Source organism: Mustela nigripes, chromosome 17 (assembly GCF_022355385.1).
Source record: "Mustela nigripes isolate SB6536 chromosome 17, MUSNIG.SB6536, whole genome shotgun sequence".
NCBI lineage: Eukaryota > Metazoa > Chordata > Mammalia > Carnivora > Mustelidae > Mustela > Mustela nigripes.
This window is the reverse complement of record NC_081573.1, coordinates 41,224,037-41,243,400: the sequence shown is the minus strand read 5'-3', so window position 1 is coordinate 41,243,400 and position 19,364 is coordinate 41,224,037. Positions and strand designations below refer to the sequence as shown.

Here is a 19,364-nt window from a genome sequence, read left to right as displayed (position 1 = left end):
TTGTCGCCAGATCATTTATTAAATATATTCCTTTTTCTTCTAATGTAAATAGTCCCATTTACTATGTATATTCTATTGGCAGCCATGAACTTTCCTTACATTATTTAAAGAGAGTGTAAATTGAATTATAAAGCAAATGGATTATTTTGAGATTCTTCACTTGTCATTTTTACATTATAGGAAAAACTACAAAGAGAAAAAGATAAGCATAATGTTTCATCTATGAACATAAATATTCAAAATACATTGAAACACCTCCATGCCGATAGTATTGGCAGAGGTCCTACAGCAGAAGATAAAGATAAAAGCAAGTCTAGAAAGCTTCAGAGTTACCAATCCCATGGAGTTCTGTCTACAGCATGTACAAATGATCACCAAATGAAGACCGTGTTAAAGAGTGCAAATCCAGTTACTGCTTGTTATAGGGAGAGTGGGCAAAATAAGAATTTATGTAAAGCCAATTCAAGCTATAATCAAAATCTACAGGAAGGAACAACTTTTGAAAAAAAGAATTCTGTTTCTCAATCAAGGTATAGTTTAATAATTGTTTCTAACTTTTATGTATTTATTCAAGTATTTTTTTTGTGCAGTACTCTGTGCCACTCTGTTAAACCCTTGGATACAGAAATGATAAAATATGGTCTTGGGAGGACTCTGAATGGAAATGTTGACAATGGAGTTTGGATGGGAAGGTATAGGCCAGTTCAATAGGGCCTTGAATTTCACACTCAGAATTTTCAGTTTTCCCTCATAGGACACGGGAGCCACTGAGGATTTTAAATTGAGTGACGTCAGATTTGAATTTTAGAAAGAATATTCAGAAAACTTAACCTGAAACCCTATACCTGAAGTAACAGTGTGCACATTGGTAATCCATTAACAATGTAGCAAAAACCAGTTTCTAAATTTAATTTGATAAAAGGGAGTAGTATGTGCTAAAAATCTGGTTTAGGCTTACCTTTTCACTTGTTCCTTGCATCTCACCTCTAGCTGATGTCCCTTCTCCCTCTGGTAGCTTATGGGTTCAGACCTGGGATTGTCACCTTTCTTAAAGCCTTACTTATATTCTCTCCTCTAAAGGTTACTGTGCCAGGTAGGAAACTGAAGAGTATGCTGCTATATTCTGGGAAGGTTGCAGGGTGAGCAGGATATTAGGGAGATGGATTACATCATCACAACTCCTTTTTTTCCTTTGCATAACTGTTCTTGATGTCAGTTTTAAATTAATTTCTTAGGAATGTGGAACTGGAAAGCATTGCGATATGTTCTTGGGCCAACCTTATTGCTTTCTGATTCTGTTCTCTCCTCCCCTCACTTCCTCGTTCTTTCCTGTTTTCCTCTTTCCTTTTTTAAGTTTATGTATTTATTTCATTAATCTCTATACCCAACTCGGGGCTCAAACCCATGACCTTGAGATCAAGAGCCAGCCAAGTGCCCCATGTTTTCCTCTTGCAAAACTTATTTTTCCCATGTTTCTGCTGGCATCAGTGGTATTGCCCTTTGGTGTCTTGTGGTTTGTTTATTTTTTTTTAAGATTTTATTTATTTATTTGAGAATGAGTGAGCACAAGCAGGTTGAAGGGAAGAGGGAGAAGCAGACTCCCCACCAAGCAGGGAGCTGTATGTGGTGCTCGATCCCGACATGGACTTTGAGCCCTGGACTCTGGGATCATGACCCGAGCAAATGCTCAACCAGCTAAGCCACCCCAGCAAATGCTCAAGGCAAATGCTCAACCAGCTAAGCCACCAAGGTTCCCCAGAGTCTTATTTAATGCCATTTTTGGAAAGGAGGCTATAACCATTACAAACGCTACTTTGGCAGAATTTGATAGACTTTGGTAGACCCTGGTTCCATCTCCTTCTGGCTGCCAAATACCCAGAATTGCACCACTGCCTACAGAAACATTTGTCCATACACCAAACAGTATCTTTACTTTTAAATATTTGGTGTCTATTTTCTTTTAGTGACCGTGTTTTTAAACATCCAGTTCCCGTTGTCAAAAATAGAAAGCAGCAGTTACCAGTAACAGGTATGTTTAAAAATATTTCTTCTTTGAGTTTTTAAGAAAACATATTTGGGTGACTAATACAAATAAAAATGTACATTGAGGGCACCTGGGTGGCTCAGTGAGTTAAAGCCTCTGCCTTCGGCTCAGGTCATGATCTCAGGGTCCTGGGATGGAGTCCCGCATCCGGCTCTCTGCTCAGCAGGGAGCCTGCTTCCTCCTCTCTCTCTGCCTGCCTCTCTGCCTACTTGTGATCTTTCTCTGTCAAATAACTAAATAAAATCTTTTAAAAAAAATGTCTATACTGCCTAGAGCAATATATACTTTAAAAAAAAATGTACATTGATATATTTCCCCTCTAGCATATAAGCCACACCTTTGACTCTGTTTCTGGTGTAAGTGCCTCAGTCACCTTTTACTGATAACCAGAACCTTTCTATTTATCTACCAGGGTGACTGTATATGTAGTACTGTGCTAAAGTTGATGAGAATCTTGAGAATTAATATATTGTGTAAATGTCAGGTCCTTTTCATTAATCAATTTTCATTAATCAGAAGAACCTTACATGTTGCAGTTTTTTTTTTCCAGATCCATTTACATTATGTTCAGATATAATAAATAAAGAAGTCATCAGTTTTCTAGCAAGTAACAATCATTCCAAAATGTTAAAGTACAGATGCTCAGGTAAATATTCTTTAATTACAGTTGTTTTGCAATTAAACTTTGTATGATATTAGTCAACTAGGATTTGTAGTAGTTCTGCCTATGTGATTTAAACTTTATTTCCTTTGGAAAAATAATGATCTGGAACATCATTAAACATTCAGATCAATACTTATCTGCATTTGCCTGTGCTTCCAGTATTTGTTTATATGAATCACCGTAGCTAATACTTTAATACTTTATTATTATATTTTTGTCTGAATAACATCTACAAGTTTAACTTCTCTGAGTTAGGTAAACGTTTTTTATATTCTCAGAGAGCCAATAGGTATGTATTCTGGATAATGCTCTAAACATAAGACATTAAGTATTAAACAACATCTATTTTTATGTCTTTATTTAATGTATATACGTTTCTAGTGTTCCATGCCCCATTATTTTATTTTTTCTGCAAGGCCCCTGTAAATGTGCCACAGTGCTTAACCCAGCCCCTTCTCCTCCATACCCTGATACTTCGTTTTTTGGTGTCACACTCTGCTCTATGGGCAAAATTGAGGCTATTCTATAGTAGGCTTGAAATAACACTGTTCTTTAGTCTTGGATGTAGAGTTTGTCTCTATGACTCTAAAATTAGCTCTATCTAGCTATAATCAGAATCCCATTTCTTTTTTCCTCCCCATTTTAATACTTGTGAAATGTTTCTTTTCCTTACCTTTCTATTAATTAACTCCTTTTGGCCCACCTTAAACTATGTTCGTTTCTCTTTATCCAAAAAAGAAAAATCTAAGGGCACCTGGCTGGCTCATTTGGAGGAGCATGAGACACTTGATCTCAGGGTTGTGGGTTTGAGCCTCACGTTGTGTGTAGAGATTACTTAAATAAATAAAAACTTTAAAAAGAGGGGGGGATGGGCACCTGTGGGCTCAGTGGGTTAAGCCTCTGCCTTCAGCTCAGGTCATGATCTCAGGGTCCTGGGATTGAGACCCCCATCGGGCTCTCTGCTCAGCGGGGAGCCTGCGTCCCCCCTCTCTCTGCCTGCTGCTCTACTTGTGATCTCTCTGTCAAATAAAAAAAAAATCTTAAAAAAGTTAAAAATTTAAAAAAAAGAGAATATTAAATACTTGATGTGACTTGCTGTCTCTTTGAGTATTCATCTATTCTTTCTTCCATCATTCATTATCAGATACCTGCTCTTTCTCCTTTCTCTTTCATTATATTAATTCCCTTCTTAACTCCCTGCACTTTGGCTTCTTTTAGTGCCATTCTACTAAACTTAAATGCTAAAGATTTCCTGAAGTCTCTTTTTTTGTGCCAAAACCAAAGACTTCTAAAAAATTCTTATCCTTGGGGCACCTGAGTGGCTCAGTGGGTTAAAGCCTCTGACTTCAGCCCAGGTCATGGTCTCAGGGTCCTGGGATTGACACCCCCACCCCCCCCAACCCCCCCATCCCTCCACCCTCTTCCCCCCACCCCCCACCCCCGGCATTGGGCTCTCTGCTCAGCAGGGAGCCTGCTTCCCCTCCTCTCTCTCTGCCTGCCCCCTCTGCCTATTTGTGATCTCTGTCAAATAAGTAAATAAAATCTTAAAAAATAAAAATTAAAAAATAAAATAAAAAATTCTTATCCTTTATGGTATTTCTGCATTGTTGACTGCCGTTCCTTGAAGTCCTCTCCTCTCCGTAGTTTATAAGTATTTTTTTTAAGATTTTATTTATTTATTTGACAGAGAGAGATCACAAGTAGACAGAGAGGCAGGCAGAGAGAGAGAGGGAAGCAGGCTCCCTGCGGAGCCTTACTTGATCCCAGGAACCTGAGATCATGACTTGAGCAGAAGACAGAAGGTAGCGAAGGCAGAAGGTAGCGGCTTAACCCACTGAGCCACCCAGGCGCCCCTCCTCTCAGTAGTTGAAGACACACTTCCCAGATCATCCACCTGTGCTCCCTGGAGCTATGCTATGAACTCAAAAGGGCACTACATAATACTTTAAATTTTAAGTGAAATGCAAAATAGCTAACATTTTTTGGATACCACAGGCACTGCTAGCTCAAAGTCATTTAGAGTTTCAGCATTAGATTGCACTACATTCCCCATGATGATGTCTTTGTGGAGTTGGGCTTTCAGTGGTTGTGATAAAAAGCAAGCACTGCATGAAAATAATAGGGAACAGGAAATGAGGGTGGCAGTGTCAGATTCCAAGGTTTGAGAAGTTGTGCTGTACCTAATAGATGCACATATCCCATTAGGAATAATTGTGGTTAATAAGAATGAAATCTAAATATTATGTTCTTTTTTTAACTTTACGTGGCTCAGTTGGTTAAGCAGCTGCCTTCGGCTCAGGTCATGATCCCAGCGTCCTGGGATCGAGTCCCACATCGGGCTCCTTGCTCCGCGGGGAGTCTGCTTCTCCCTCTGACTCTGCCTTCCACTCTGTCTGCCTGTGCTCGCTCTCGCTCTCCCTCTGAAAAATAAATAAATAAAATCTTTAAAAAAAAAAAAGATTTTATTTATTTGAGAGAGAGAGAGTGTGCCTAAGCATGATTGGGGTGAGGGGAGTCAGAGAGAGAAGAGCAAGTAGACTCAGGGAGCCTGACATGGGCCTGGGTCCCAGGACCCTGGGATCATGACCTGAGCAGAAGGTAGATGCTTAACTGACTGAGTCACCCAGGCACCCCTAATTTTACTTCCTTATTTATTTGAGAGAGGAAAGAGAGCGCTTGCGAGAGGGGGAGGAGAAAAGGGAGAGGAACAAGAACACTCTGCACTGTGTATGGAGCCCAGCTCAGGGTTTGACCCCATGACCCTAAGATTCTGACCTGAGCCAAAATCAAGAGTCAGACACCCAATCAACTTGGCTGCCCAGGTGCCCCTATTATTTTCAATTTAGGTATATTATCTTTTCAAATGGCTACTAAGTTATTAGAACATAAATGCTTATTAAATTGTTTTGGACTTAACAGGCAAATCAGTATTTCTTTTGACCCAGGGGTGCCATAAAAAATCACCAAGAACTTAAGGATGCCATGAACTGGGAAAGTTTGGGAACTTCTGATCTGATGTATGTCAGAGGGCAGTGTGGGTGCTCTATAACCATTAACTCCCTTTCATCCCTTACTTTGTTTGAGATGGTTTTCTCTTAGTTCCTTTCTTTAATGATGATTCATTCATTTCATGGATACTTAGGGAGTGTTTCTTCCATGGTAGCATGGGTATCAAAGATGAATAGATCTCAATCCTTACCTCAAAAAGTCTAAAAACCACTCCATTTTATCACCTTCATTACTTTATCTCTCTCTTTCTGCCAAGTTTCTACCATTATTTCCCCCAAGACATACTCTGTAGCACTTTCTCAGCGCCATTGCAACAATTACTTGGGTGGCATCAGCTATCATTTTACTGATTTTCAAATCTGTGTCTCTATACTTTGCTTCTACCTTGAACCAGTTATAGCCTCATTCCTCCACTTCCAGCTATATCCAGGACATTATTCAGTATCTTGTTTTTACTTTAAGCTTGATGTATTTAAAACAATATCTGGGTGGCTCAGTGGGTTAAAGCCTCTGCCTTCACCTGAGGTCATGATCCCAGGGTCCTGGGCAGGGAGCCTGCTTCCCCTTCTCTCTCTGCCTGCCTCTCTGCCTACTTGTGATCTTTGTCTGTGAAACAAATAAATAAAATATTTTTAAAAATAAATAAATAAATAAAAACCCTTTACCTAGTAAATCCAATTTCTTAAAAAAAAACACTATATATATATATGATGTGTATGTTGCTGTTAACTTCTCTAACATGTGCTTTTTATCAAGTCATCAAGCTAAGGAACCCTCAGTGCTTCTTTGTAACTCATTGATTCAAACTCTCTGCCTGGCTTTTAAATTTTTGTGGAATTTTGTTCTGCTTCCACTTGTTAAATTTTATTGCATATTTGTCTTCTTAAGTCTGCCAGAAAGTTGCCATGCTTATTCCAAACTTTGTCATTCAGTCAACTGTCAAAGTACTTAAGAATTATCCTTAGTTTTTCCCTTACCCTAACAGCTCATCATTCACCAATTTTTACGTCAGGAATCTCTACATTCTCTCTGTAAATGTCCTGTTTCAGAATCCCTTCATTTATATGCTGGACTATTGAAGTAACCCCTTAACTGATCCTCTTATCTTCACCTAAGCTTTCTATGAGACAAATGAAAGTCGTTTCCCTGCTTAATAAATATCCATTAGCTCCTCCCCACTGACTTGGAGTAGATATACTTGGAGTAGATATACTTGGTGTGGCTTTCAAGACCATTCTTATATGGCCCCTGCAACCTTCACTAGTTTCAACTTTACTCCCACATTTCTCTCCAGCCACACCAAAGTACCTAAAATCATCTGAACATGTTACGCTTTTTCACTTTTTTGTGCTTTTGCACATGTTCATTGTATTTGTAATGTCCTCATCCTAGCCAGCTTTCTGCCTAACTTCTAGCCCTTTTGGAGTGGGCCATTAGGTGACTGGCAGATGGGAAACTTTATAATGGATGGAAGTGGCTAACATCACCTGAACCTACTGGTCAATCTTAGCATTCAAAGAAGAGAGAGAGAGACTGTATGTACTTCTTAATATGATTAAGTAAGAAGTCCTCAAGACTGCCTGTGAGGAGCTCTACTAAAAACAGTTGAATCTGAGCGCCTGGGTAGCTTAGTCGGTTGAGCATCTGACTCTTGGTTTCTGCTTGGATCATGATCTCAAGGTCATGGGATAAAGCTCTATATCAGCCTCTGTGCTTGGCTGGAGTCTGCTTGGAGATTCTTTCCCCTGACCCCTTCCCCTTATCCCTCTCTTTTTCTCTCTCTAAAATAAAATGAAATAGGGGCGCCCCAGTGGCTTAGTTAGTTTAGCATCTGCCTTTGGCTCAGGTCTTGATCTCAGAGTCTCGGGATTGAGCCCTGCAGGGCTTCTCGCTCAGCAGGGAGTCCGCTTGTCCCTCTCCCTCTATCCCACCCCCCACTCGTATTCCTTCACTCGCTGGCTCTCTCTCAGATAAAGAAAATCTTTAAAAATAAAATAGATCTTAAAAAACCCAGTTGAATCTGAATATTATCAGTCGTTCAGATCTAATTGCTAGTTTATCGGATACCCAGGAATGTTTTAAAGCGTCTAACTAGCATAAAATCCTTAAAACCTAGGCTTGGAGTAGCTCCAATATAAATGACCCAGTGTCTATATCAAGTAAATGAGGAGGAGGAAGAGAGGAAAATTGATAGAGTTAAAGAAACTCAAGTGACATTTCAACTGAATGTACTGAAGAACCTTCTTGGATCACAGTTTAAACAAACTGTAAAAAGAAAGTTTTAAGGGCGCCTGGGTTGCTCAGTCATTAAGCAGCTATCTTAGGCTCAGGTCATGATCCCGGGGTCCTGGGATCGAGGCCCACATAGGGCTCCCTTCTCTCTCTCCTGCTCCCTCTGCTTGTATTCCCTCTCTTTCTATGTCTCCCTCTGTCAAGTAAATACATAAAATCTTAAAAAAAAAAAGTTTTGGGGCGCCTGGGTGGCTTAGTGGGTCAAAGCCTCTGCCTTCTGCTCAGGTCATGATCCCTACTTGTGATCTCTGTCAAATAAATAAATAAAATCTTTAAAATAAAATAAAATAAAAGTTTTGAAATGATGGGGAAATTTGAACCCTGACTAGATATTAGATTATGTTAGGCATAATTTTTTTAGGCTTGATGATGGTTTTGTGTATTTGGAAAAAGGAGCCCTTCTCTGTTAGGGACACAGATGAAATGATACTTAAATGCCAATTCCAGGCTCCATAATCCAGTGTATACATGGAGGACAGAGCAGAGTAAGTGGATTGAAGGCAAAATATGACTGAGCATGACTTAATAATTATTAAAGGTGAATGATGGAAATGTGGAAGTTCATTATACTTTCCCCTTCCTCTTTTGTGTTTGAAATTTTCCATAATAAAACATTGGGAGGAAAAAAGACAACTGGGCATAAAAGCCACTTCTTTTGGTTATCTTCCCTATAGTGACTCCTGCTCAGAACCTAACCAAGCTAGGTGGTCTTTTTATATATCACTCTAACTATTGACACCTCTATTATAACACTTACTTCACTGTATTGTATCTGTTGTCTTTAATCTCTCCTGTGACTGAGCTTCTTGACATACTTAAAATTAAGTTCCTGATTTCACGTCAGTTACCATCATAAAGATATTTGTTTTCATTGATTTTTGTTATTTGATATTTTGTAATATCTATATATCATTTTAATTTGTTTTCTTTTAGGTTGCATAGCAGTAGGAAAATCCCTGAATAGCCGAAATTTTAGCAAGCTCTTGCACTCTTGCCCATACCAATGTGATCGTCATAAAGTCATTGTGGAAGCTGAAGACAGATATAAAAGTGAACTAAGGAAATCACTTATCTGTAACAAAAGTAATTAATTCAGCAGCTTTGAAACTATAATTATGACTATACCTTCTGAACTGTGATCTAGAACATTAAATATGTTAAAAAGTTAGAGGGCAAAATAATGTCGTAAAGAAAATATCTCTGAGAAACCAGTGTTTTAAGATATACCCAGGGAACAGATTTAGTCTCTGGTGGTTTAAAAATTCTTCCTAATCCATCCAGGGATTCCCATTAGAAGGGTGGGGGGAATACCATACTTATGGAATTGATGTGCTCTTACTCAGATTGATACTGTAAGTATTCTAAATGTCTTCTGTATTTTTCAGAAATTCTGCTGACCCCACGTAGAAGACGACAACTCAGTCATGAATCTACTGCCTCTGGAGAAATAAGTGAATATATTTAATTTTTAAATAAACCTAAATTGCATATAGTTCTGAGAAAAAGAGGACAGTTGAAGAATTGTTCTCGGTCTCATCGTCAGTGAGGGCCGTAGTTCCTAAGAAGGAACTTTTCACTTTCCTTCCTCATGTTGCTTTCCTCACTCATTTCTTGCCAGCAGGGGAAGATGCAGGAGGAAACTAACATTTATTAAGCACTTACTGTATGTTACATGTTTTATAGACATTTCCTTTAATTCTTGTAATATTATAAGGTAGGTTTTATTTTATTCCCACTTTAAGGTATAAGAAATTGGCAAATGACAGAGCTTACATTCAAATGCAAGCCTGTCTTTTTTCATAAGCCCCTAGTCTATCCTCTGGATCACATTTCTATTTTAAGAACAAAATTATTCTCCTATGAGTAAGTGCTTCAGCAAGATTTTGCAGAAGGTTTTGGTTCATAACTACAGCACTTTATACCATCAGAACTGAAGAGACAAATAGAACCCTCCTTAAAAATCAAAATACTTCTTAAATGATGAGTTAATTTATTGGAATTTTTATTTAACTACAGGTTAATGTTTCGGGTTTATCACCATTCCAAATTTATTATGGAGACTTAAAAAATGTTATCATTTTATTATCTTCATATGGAATTAATATCTGTAGAGTAAGAATAAGCAGTTGAATAATCTTACTTGTCAAAATAACCTGGAATTTAGTAACATCTATAGTGTTATTCTGTCATTTATTGCAAAGATATTTAGACTTGATACATATGGGAATGTTTTACCATATACTTTTACTTACCATTTTCACTTCCAAAGCCTTAAAAGAAGTTTCAGATTTACTTTTTTAGATTTTTTTTTTTGTTGGTGGGGGGCAGCTGAGTGGCTCAGTCAGTTGAGTATCTGCCTTTACCTCAGGTCATGATCTCAGGGCCCTGGGATCAAGCCCCACATCAGGCTCCCTACTGGGAGCCTGCTTCTCCTTCTGCCTGCTGCTCCCCCTGCTTGTGCATTCTCTTTCTCTCTCTCCCTGACAAATAAATAAAATTAAAAAAAAAAAGATTTTTATTTTTTTAAGTTATCTCTACATCCAACATGGGGCTCCAAAGCAAAACCCCAAGATCAAGAGTCACATGCTCTATCAGACTGAGCCAAGCCAGGTGCCCCTCAAATTTACTTTTTATGGCTGGGTCTTTTTCTAAGTTTAAAGTTCTGCATGCAATTTAAAATTAAGTACAGGGGCGCCTGGGTGGCTCAGTGGGTTAAGCCGCTGCCTTCGGCTCAGGTCATGATCTCAGGGTCCTGGGATAGAGCCCCACATCGGGCTCTCTGCTCAGCAGGGAGCCTGCTTCCCTCTCTCTCTCTCTCTCTGCCTGCCTCTCCATCTATTTGTGATTTCTTTCTGTAAAATAAATAAATAAAATCTTTAAAAAAAAAATTAAGTACAGTACTCATGTAGAGCAGTCCACTTTTTGAAGAAATATTTCCTGTAGAAACTGTTAGAAAATGGTTACTTTTCCATAGAAACATGTTGCATTTGGAAAAATTGGTTGTGACAAGGAGTTGGCATCAAATTAATAATGGATTTCTTTTCAACAACATGACTTAAAAACAAATGTATAATAACCAAAATTATATCCTATAATCATTTTACATAGTAAACTCATTTGTGGAGCCTCATGAAATGTACATAATTAGGGTTATACATTGATTTTACAGAGGAATCCTTAATACTGTTAAGTGATGTCCAGCTCATAAATAATTACATCTTTTTTATAAGTTAAAATTCTTTAGCTTAAAGCAAATAGTTAATAATTTGGGCTGCTGCTTTTTTTAGAATTTAGAAAGGCATCTTGAGGAGGTATGGTATAGATTGGTCTTATATCTCTCAAGTAGGCTAGGAATTTTGGATATGTTGCCATTTCCCACCCACTTGATTTCCCTTTCTTTTTGAGAGACATTTATGACCATTTGTTTGGTTGTAGGTTACATTCAAATTTTAAACCATCCTTTTAAGAAGAGACCATTGCAACATCTAAGCATTAAAGAGCCTAGGCTCTCGTTCAGAATGGACTGGTACTTTTTTTTTTTTTTTTAAGATTTTATTTATTTATTTGACAGACAGAGATCAGAGTAGGCAGAGAGGCAGGCAGAGAGAGAGGAGGAAGCAGGCTCCCCGCTGAGCAGAGAGCCCCATGCAATGTGGGGCTCGATCCCAGGACGCTGGGATCACAACCCAAGCTGAAGGCAGAGGCTTAATCCACTGAGCCACCCAGGCGCCCCCAGAATGGACTGGTATCTTAAGAGGGTTTGAAAAATAAGGGTCTCTAGAACTGAGCCTTCTTTCTTCCTTTCCCCTACTCTTTCCAAGTACCTGATCAATATAAGAGGAACATACTTGGGGCGCCTGGTGGCTCAGTGGGTTAAAGCCTGTGCCTTCAGCTCAGGTCATGATCCCAGGGTGCTGGGATTGAGCCCTACATTGGGCTCTCTGCTCAGCAGGGAGCCTGCTTCCCGCCCCCCCTCCTACCTCTCTGCCTGCTTGTCATCTCTGTCAAATAAATAAATAAAAATCTTTAAAAGAAAAAATACAAGAGGAACACTAAAGAAGCCACAGAAGGGAGCCCTGTGGGGTAGAGCTGCTTCCTCCTTCTAGACTGCTGTATTCTGTATTCTGCTGCAGTAACCTTTGAGGAATTGGGCACATATGTAGGAGTCAGTGAAATGTCAGCTTGATTAGAAAAGTGGAAATTGACTATGAACAACTTCCAGATGCTCGTATCCTGAATGTTATAACAACCTGTCCAGTCCCGATTATGAGTTCAAATCATTTAGCAATGAAGTTGAAATCATGTACTTCTTGGAAAACAACAGTTTTTCAGTAGACCCAAAAGTAAGGAGTAACTTCATTGATAAGTTTTTTTGTTTGTTTGTTTGTTTTTTAAGATTTTATTTATTTATTTGAGAGAGAGAGAAAGAGAACACAAGCAGGGGGAATGTCAAAGGGAGAAGGAGATGTGGAGCTGGATCCCTGGGATCATGACCTGAGCCAAAGACAAGGCACTTAACCAACTGAGCCACGCAGGTGCCCCCATTGATAAGTTTTGAAGCACTTTTTTTTACCAATGAATTCTTTCTTTCAACAAATATTTATTGATCCTCTTCTATGTGTCAGATTGTGTCAGATACTATTTTAGGCATTGGGATACAGTGGTGACCAAAACAGACAAAAATTCTTACCTACATGGATCTTGCATTCTAAGTAATACCATTAAGTAATAACCAGACATTACTTTTATTGATTTCTCAGCCTTCTGTTGGTAAGATTTTAGTTTCTGTTTTAAAAGATCTGAACTGTGGCTCCTGTCCTAGGAGAGGTAGATAAATAGCTAACAGTCTTGACCTGCGCAAGGGCAAGATTTTCTAAGGTTGTCCCAGCACAACTGTTTCAAGTAGCAGCAGCCTTAAGTGGAAATACAAAAAAAAGTCTTCCTTATCAGCATCTATCTACAATAATAACATGAATTAGCAATGAATGAAAAAAATTCAAAGAAAACTATTTCCTGGTAATCATCACCAGAAGATACTAATAAACACCAACTGTTTATTCTTTTTTTTGTAGAAAGTATCCCTAAAAGCCAGATAGTTGAAAACTTCCTTCCCCCGTGCCACCTATTTTTTGAGATTTATTTATTCATTTATTTATTTTTGAAGAATTTTTTAAAAATTTATTTATTTATTTATTTATTTGACAGATGGAGATCACAAGTAGGCAGAGAGGTAGGCAGAGAGAGAGGAGGAAGCAGGCTCCCCACTGAGCAGAGAGCCCTATGTGGGGCTTGATCCCGGACCCTGGGATCATGACCTGAGCCAAAGGCAGATGCTTTAACCCACTGAGCCACCCAGGTGCCCCTATTTTTTGAGTTTTAATCAAACTGAGCACCCATATAGGTAGTGAATGTGCTTTTTAAAATGAATTTCAAAAGACCCTTATTTTAAAATATTTATTAAGCCTGTTAATTAAAGTAACAAGTGTTGATATTCTTTTTTATTCTATGAAGTAATGGAGCCCTTTGGGAAGACTGTATCTGTAAGATAGGTAAGCTGTTTGTTAATTGTCCTCACAGGAATGTTGAGAGACTTAGAAATCAAATGTTTATAAATTTTTTTGTTTCTTGATTGAAAGATATTGCAAGTATTATTGCAAGTATTATTACAATAGGATTAAGTTACAGTTATTGAGGAATTCAGAATGATAAGGCCTAGCTTCATACTAGGCACTCAATTTTTAAAATTGACAAGCATTTCTCTGTGATGAGTAGTGCAGGCAGGAAGCTTTCTCACTATATAGTTCATATCCGTACAATAAAGTTAAGCACTTATTTGGGTCTCAAGAAGATCCGTTTTTTCAGCAAGTACTAATATATTCTACAATTCTTCTTAATTACAGAAAAAAGAAGAATTCGTAAAAACTTTACTGAAGAAGAAATAAATTACCTTTTCAATGGAGTTAAGAAAATGGGAAATCACTGGAATTTAATTTTGTGGTCTTTCCCCTTTCAGCAAGGACGGAAGGCTGTGGACCTTGCTCACAAATACCACAAGCTGACCAAACGTCCCGAGTATGCAGCTCCTTGATCGGAATACTTGCCAGTTTTTAGTTTCAACGCTTAAAATACAATGTCTTGAGAAAACACAATTTAAAATACTCTTCTAAACTCTCATGAAGCAGGAAATCTGAAAACAGGAATACTGTTTTAATTACATACTTTTTGTGATGCTCTATCTCATCAAATTATTAAAGTAATTTATAAAACAAACGTTTTTTTTTAAAGATTTTATTTATTTATTTGACAGACAGAGATCACAAGTAGGTAGAGAGGCAGGCAGAGAGAGAGAGGAGGAAGCAGGCTTTCTGCGGAGCAGACAGCCCGATGTGGGGCTCGATCCCAGGACACTGGGATTCTGACCTGAGCCGAAGGCAGAGGCTTTAACCCACTGAGCCACACAGGCGCCCCATAAAACAAACATTTTTAACGTGTAGCTTAGTAAGACAAAAATTCATTTATGAGGTCAAACATTCAGGTACGAATATGCTTTTATTTTTCCTTAAGCTCAAGGAATACAAGTCAGAGAAATAAAATGATCAGCCTTTTAAACATTATTTAACATTATATTGTGGTGGATACCATGTGAGACATTTGGATTTTAGTGTATTCTTACCCAGTGAAAGTTCTTTCCTGGAACTTAGAATAGTTTCCCAAGCTGTTCAAATGAAGTTCCCACACATTAAATCAATGTATGACATTTTGTTAACTAAAATGTTCCCCTTCCAAAGGCTGATTGTGCAGTTCCTTTGAATACTCTCAAATTCTATAGTCAGGTACACTTCTTTTTGGTGCATGTTTATTTACTTTTGCTTTTTAAAAGCTTAGAACATTTTTTTAAGTTAGTTTTCTTTTAGTGGGAAACCAAACTATTTTATCTCAATTTTCTATTTTTCTTATTCTTTTTTTATTCCTATCATGATCCCCAAAGGATGCTGATGCAGCCTGTATTATACTTAAAATGCTATGCTGTGGCAAAGTGATTACGTGTCAGGGCCTGCAAGCTCATCTGTACTTATATACCCATTAGTTCACTGCTTCATGTCATTGTAGATTTCTTCAGTCCCAAAGGTTCCTTTCCTATAAGTTTTTTTTTTTAAAGATTTTATTTATTTATTTGACAGAGAGAAATCACAAGTAGGCAGAGAGGCAGGCAGAGAGAGAGAGGGAAGCAGGCTCCCTGCTGAGCAGAGTGCCCGATGCGGAACTTGATCCCAGGACCCTGAGATCATGACCTGAGCCGAAGGCAGCGGCTTAACCCACTGAGCCACCCAGGCGCCCCCTTTCCTATAAGTTTTAGTCTTTTCACATCACGACTATTTCTACTTGGATAAACTCAGAATTTTTTTTTTAAAGATTTTATTTATTTATTTGACAGAGATTACAAGTAGGCAGAGAGGCAGGCAGAGAGAGGAGGAAGCAGGCTCCCTGCTGAGCAGAGAGCCCAATGCGGGGCTCTATCTCAGGACACTGGAATCATGACCTGAGTCGAAGGCAGAGGCCTTAACCTACTGAGCCACCCAGGCGTCCCTAAACTCAGAATTTTTATTAAATTTTTTATTTTCTGATCTGTTGTGAAAATTCCAGAGAGTCAATATGCACAAAATCTTCTATTTAAATCCAAAATATCCTTTAAATGAAAGAATAATTTACAATTAGGAAAATTCTTAAAGCGCCCAAAGTGTGAATGAATCTAGCCCATTTATCTCCATTATCTATCAGTATTTCCTAAGTACTGTGGGGAATACTTAAATAGTCCGGTGGGTTGTTCCAATGTGTACTTCTCAAGATTTATGCAAGTTATTTTAGGTCAAAAGGGAAAACATTTTGTCTTTTGCTTCAGCCTTACCAGTTTAGATAATCAGAAGTTGTTTCTTACTATTCCAGATATGACTTAAATGTATTTTTCTACTTCAAGTGGGTCTCAGGTAATAGTTCTTTTATTGATTAGAAATTATGTATGTAATAGAAAAATCAAACACTGCTTCAGTGAAGCATCCCCAAGAATGACATACTATAGCTTAGACATCGATTTGTGTCAGTTATTGAAGCTGTATATAAAATAACCAATATTGGGACACCTGAGTGGCTCAGTCGGTTGAGTGTCCAACACTTGGTTTCAGCTCAGGTCGTGATCTCAGGGTTTGTGAGATCAAGCCCCGCATTGGGCTCCTTGCTGGGCAAGGAGCTTAAGATTCTCTCCCTCTGCCCCTTTCCCCTCTAAAAAATAATAGTAATAAAAAGAAAAGAAAAGAACCAATACTATATTGCCTTCTTTTTAAAAAAATATTTTATTTATTTGTCAGAGAGAGAGAGTGTGAGCACAGGCAGACAGAGTGGCAGGCAAAGTCAGAGGGAGAAGCAGGCTCCCCACCGAGCAAGGAGCCCAATGCAGGAATCGATCCCAGGATGCTGGGATCATGACCTGAGCCTAAGACAGCCGCTTAACCAACCGAGCCACCCAGGAGTCCCACTATATTGCCTTCTGAAACATTGAAATTTTGTCCTAACCCTTGACTATCTTTTGGTTAACACAAGCTGCTTTTTTTTTTTCCCCTTCAATTGGAAATATTTGGTAATATAAGAAATGAAGACATATCAAAAGGAAAGCCAAAGAATGATGACACTTTAGAGAACTGTATGGCTTTAGGAATTCAGACTTAGCCAAATCAATGGGGGATAAAAAATGATTTTAACAATGATAGACCTTTGGAGTTAGAGGTGACCTCAGTTATAGTTAGCTGCCAGAGGCATGAACTGCTGTACAGTTCATGTACAACAACCTGTCCATTGTTGGCTATCTTTGATTTTACATAAATTCTCAGAAACAGGGAATTTAGGGCGCCTGGGTGGCTCAGTGGGTTAAGCCGCTGCCTTCGGCTCAGGTCACAATCTCAGGGTCCTGAGATCGAGTCCCGCATCGGGCTCTCTGCTCAGCGGGGAGCCTGCTTCCTCCTCTTTCTTTCTCTGTCTACTTGTGATCTCTCTCTGTCAAATAAATACATAAAATCTTTAAAAAAAAAAAAAAAAAAAGAAACAGGGAATTTACTACTTAGGGTAATAATTGATAGTCATTTCCTCCTTACATTAAAATGAAATGTGCCTTCCTCAAGCACCTTTTGTAGAACCACAAAAGTTGAATTTCTTTTCCAGATGCCAGTCCTTAAGAAAGGCAAAGATAGATCACTCCCCTTTTCCCTCTACATCCTTTATCCTTCATGCTAATAAGCCCCAGTTACTTCAGCAGAACAGTGTCATGTCTCCTATGAGCTTAGTCACTGACCACTTCTTTGCCTTTATAAACTGTATCCAGAAGGAAATGTGGCCTGACTGCCAGAAAAAGGGATCAACTTTGAGGGGCCCAATGAGGTTTTATGGACCTCACCTAAGATACTTCTTGGTTTTCTACATGACCAAGTCTCAGACTCTAGTTAATATAGTTTAAGATTTACAGATTATGGGCTGCTTGGGTGTCTCAGTCCTTAAGTGTCTGCCTTTGGCTCAGGTCATGATCCCAGGGATCAATCCTGGGATTGAGCCCCACATCAAGCTCCCTGCTTGGCAGCGAGCCTACTTCTCCCTCTCCCATTCCCTCTGCTTGTATTCCCTCTCTTGCTGTGTCGCCTCTCTCTGTCAAATGCATAAAATCTTAAAAAAAAAAAAAAGATTTACAGATTGTAATTTTAATTAATTTCTATTTTGTTCTTATGCATTTATTTTTAACTGTACTACAGAACTTTAGTAGTCTCTTAAATTTGATCTTCCTAGATTTAATCGTACCCAGTCTGTCATCCAGTATATTGGGCACCCCTTCCTGCTTCAGGTCATCCACAGCTTGAGTGTGCTGCCGCATTCTCATCCAAGTCACCAATGGTAGCTTGAGTTGGCTGGGCCAGGATGAGAGGTTGGGCAGGCTCCTAGCAGCCTCTGGTTGTTCCTGCTCATCCACCTGCTCTGGGCCTTGTCTTTAACCTCCCTCAATGTTATCATTCAGCTTGCATTTTTCACTTTCTTATCTGTGATGTGAATTTTCAGGTGCCCTGTTGAAAACTACATTTGCTATGTCTGCAGCATCCTCCTACCTGGTATTCCTGCAAAAAAGAAAAAAGACTGTTAATCTGGTCCTATCTTTTCCTTTTCCAACTGGCACATTAGAGAATCTTACTTAGGGTTGATGAAGTTCACTGGCCTGTAGTTTTAAACTCCATCTTCTATCCTGTGAAAATTCAGACATTATGACTTTCAGACTTCCAAGGGTGAAACTCTTAATGGGTTTTCACTCTCATTGTCTTGTTTGAACCTTACATTCAGGTTGGCAGATGCTATGCCCATTTGTCGGATCCTATAACTCTTGCTGCCAACATTTGGCAGAGCCGGATCAGAATTCTACTCATTTGAAACTGATGTAGGTGGTTGCTTTTCTGCCATATCCCACTTCCTTGTGATATTTAGAAATGCCTTATAAAGTGAGCTGTTTGAGGACAGCAAAGAGCCCTCAGAGGCCACACGTAACGTTAAACTCCATAGGTGAAATGTCCTAGTTTTTTCCCATTACTTCCATACTTCCCCTTGTTGCTTCTTGACCTTTATCCTTTCACATCTTTTTCGTTCCTCCTCCGTCCCGAGAAAGGAGATTAAAGCCGCCTGTTTCTGGTGTGAAATGCTAGCTCCCTGGAAATACAATTAAAAAAAAAAAAAAAAATCCGTGGGGCGCCCGGGTGGCTCAGTGGGTTAAAGCCTCTGCCTTCGGCTCAGGTCATGATTCCAGAGTCCTGGGATTCAGCCCCACGCCCCGGGCTCTCTGCCCAGCGGGGAGCCTGCTTCCTCCTCTCTCTGCCTGCCTCTCTGCCTACTTGTAATCTCTGTCTGTCCAATAAATAAATAAAATCTTAAAAAAAACAAACAAACCCTTAGTAACAAGTGTATTGTTTACTGTGGAAAAGATCACTATCTCGCAGTTTTAATAGGGTCAAGGAAAGAGGAGTTGAAAGGATATTTATGAGGAGCGTCTAGCTTAAGGTCCATCTTTCAATGCGGGGCTTGGTGAGAACTGGGCAAAGTTCATGATATAATAGTTTAATCTCAGTGCGTAAGATTGAAGTATTGGGATGCTGTCTTGGGGCATTGCGGTCCTTGGGCAGGTTTCTTAAGTTTTCCAAGCTTCAGGTTCCTCATCTGTGCAAGGGTTAGATACGATTCAGTGAGATAATGTGTGACTGTGGCACAGGTAAGCGCCAGATAAATGGCGCTGTCGTGCATTGGTCTCACTCCAAAGCCTGAGCTTTTCGCGCCAGCCCA

At 39.1% G+C, this 19,364-nt stretch overlaps 1 protein-coding gene across 1 annotated transcript in view; it reads left to right on the top strand.

The window, feature by feature from the left end:
• The window catches only part of TERB1 (telomere repeat binding bouquet formation protein 1), a 34,007-nt gene extending 19,831 nt beyond the window's left edge, over positions 1 to 14,176 (top strand). Inside the window, exons 11-16 of the mRNA XM_059383026.1 lie at positions 181 to 530; positions 1,965 to 2,029; positions 2,595 to 2,690; positions 8,943 to 9,092; positions 9,395 to 9,460; positions 13,910 to 14,176. Of these exons, the coding sequence (XP_059239009.1) occupies positions 181 to 530; positions 1,965 to 2,029; positions 2,595 to 2,690; positions 8,943 to 9,092; positions 9,395 to 9,460; positions 13,910 to 14,097 (915 nt within the window). The 3' untranslated portion in view covers positions 14,098 to 14,176. The remainder of the gene's footprint in view (positions 1 to 180; positions 531 to 1,964; positions 2,030 to 2,594; positions 2,691 to 8,942; positions 9,093 to 9,394; positions 9,461 to 13,909) is intronic.
• Positions 14,177 to 19,364: the final 5,188 nt, after the last annotated feature.